Source organism: Octopus bimaculoides, chromosome 23, assembly GCF_001194135.2.
Source record: "Octopus bimaculoides isolate UCB-OBI-ISO-001 chromosome 23, ASM119413v2, whole genome shotgun sequence".
Taxonomy (NCBI): Eukaryota; Metazoa; Mollusca; class Cephalopoda; order Octopoda; family Octopodidae; genus Octopus; species Octopus bimaculoides.
This window is the reverse complement of record NC_069003.1, coordinates 20,424,298-20,425,253: the sequence shown is the minus strand read 5'-3', so window position 1 is coordinate 20,425,253 and position 956 is coordinate 20,424,298. Positions and strand designations below refer to the sequence as shown.

The 956-nt window shown below is 42.9% G+C and overlaps 1 protein-coding gene across 1 annotated transcript in view; it reads right to left on the bottom strand.

Annotated features, from left to right (window-relative positions):
* LOC106884220 (uncharacterized) overlaps positions 1-956 on the bottom strand; it is a 79,489-nt gene that overhangs the window by 49,267 nt on the left and 29,266 nt on the right. Inside the window, exon 7 of the mRNA XM_052976156.1 lies at positions 235-337. Within this exon, the coding sequence (XP_052832116.1) occupies positions 235-337 (103 nt within the window). The remainder of the gene's footprint in view (positions 1-234; positions 338-956) is intronic.

Sequence of the window (956 nt, the reverse complement as noted above, 5' to 3'; positions counted from 1 at the left end):
CTGGGCCCCACCTGCAAGGTCATGCGCTGTTTATCTTGATACAAGATCACCATCTCGAGCACAAATAGTTGTGATGCATGCACCTGGTGTACCCTTATCAGACGGGTAGTCATGATGGGTATAATGGGCTTCGTATATTTTACCCCCATGTCACTTTGATGGCATGCACTGCTCTCTCACTCAATAATAATAATAATAATAATAATAATAATAATAATAATAATGGAAGCTCACCAGTTCGGTAATTATAGATTTCAGTAACTGGATGATTGGCATCAGTATAAGAAACAGGATGGAAATCCCGACGTACCATTTGGAATCTGTCAGCAACCCATAACTAAGGATAGAAAGTCATCTTGTTAGTGTTTAGTTCTACACAATATCACATGGCTACACATGTACACACTTTGAGAATAAGGTGTGTGGCCCTATATTCTCCGCAACTTTTGCAGGCACCGCCAGCATGGGAAGTTCTCAGCCATCATTGAAGGTGTGAAACTGAGTAATACCATCTGGTTGACAACTGATGAAGAATTAGGGACCTTCTCTGTCTGTTTCCCATTTGGTCGTAGACTCAGTATATGTTGTATGTTTTTTGCCCTGTCATTCTTTATTTACAATGCATATTTTCATTTGTATATATCATCATCGTTTAACGTCCGCTTTCCATGCTAGCATGGGTTGGACGATTTGACTGAGGACTGGCAAGCCAGAAGGCTGCACCAGGCTCCAATCTGATCTGGCAGAGTTTCTACAGCTGGATGCCCTTCCTAACGCCAACCACTCCGAGAGTGTAGTGGGTGCTTTTACATGTCACCGGCACGAGGGCCAGTCACACGGTACTGGTAACGGCCACGCTCAAAAAGGTGTTTTTTACGTGCCACCTGCACGGGAGCCAATCCAGCGGCACTGGCAACGACATATATATATATATGTATGTATATATATATGTATAT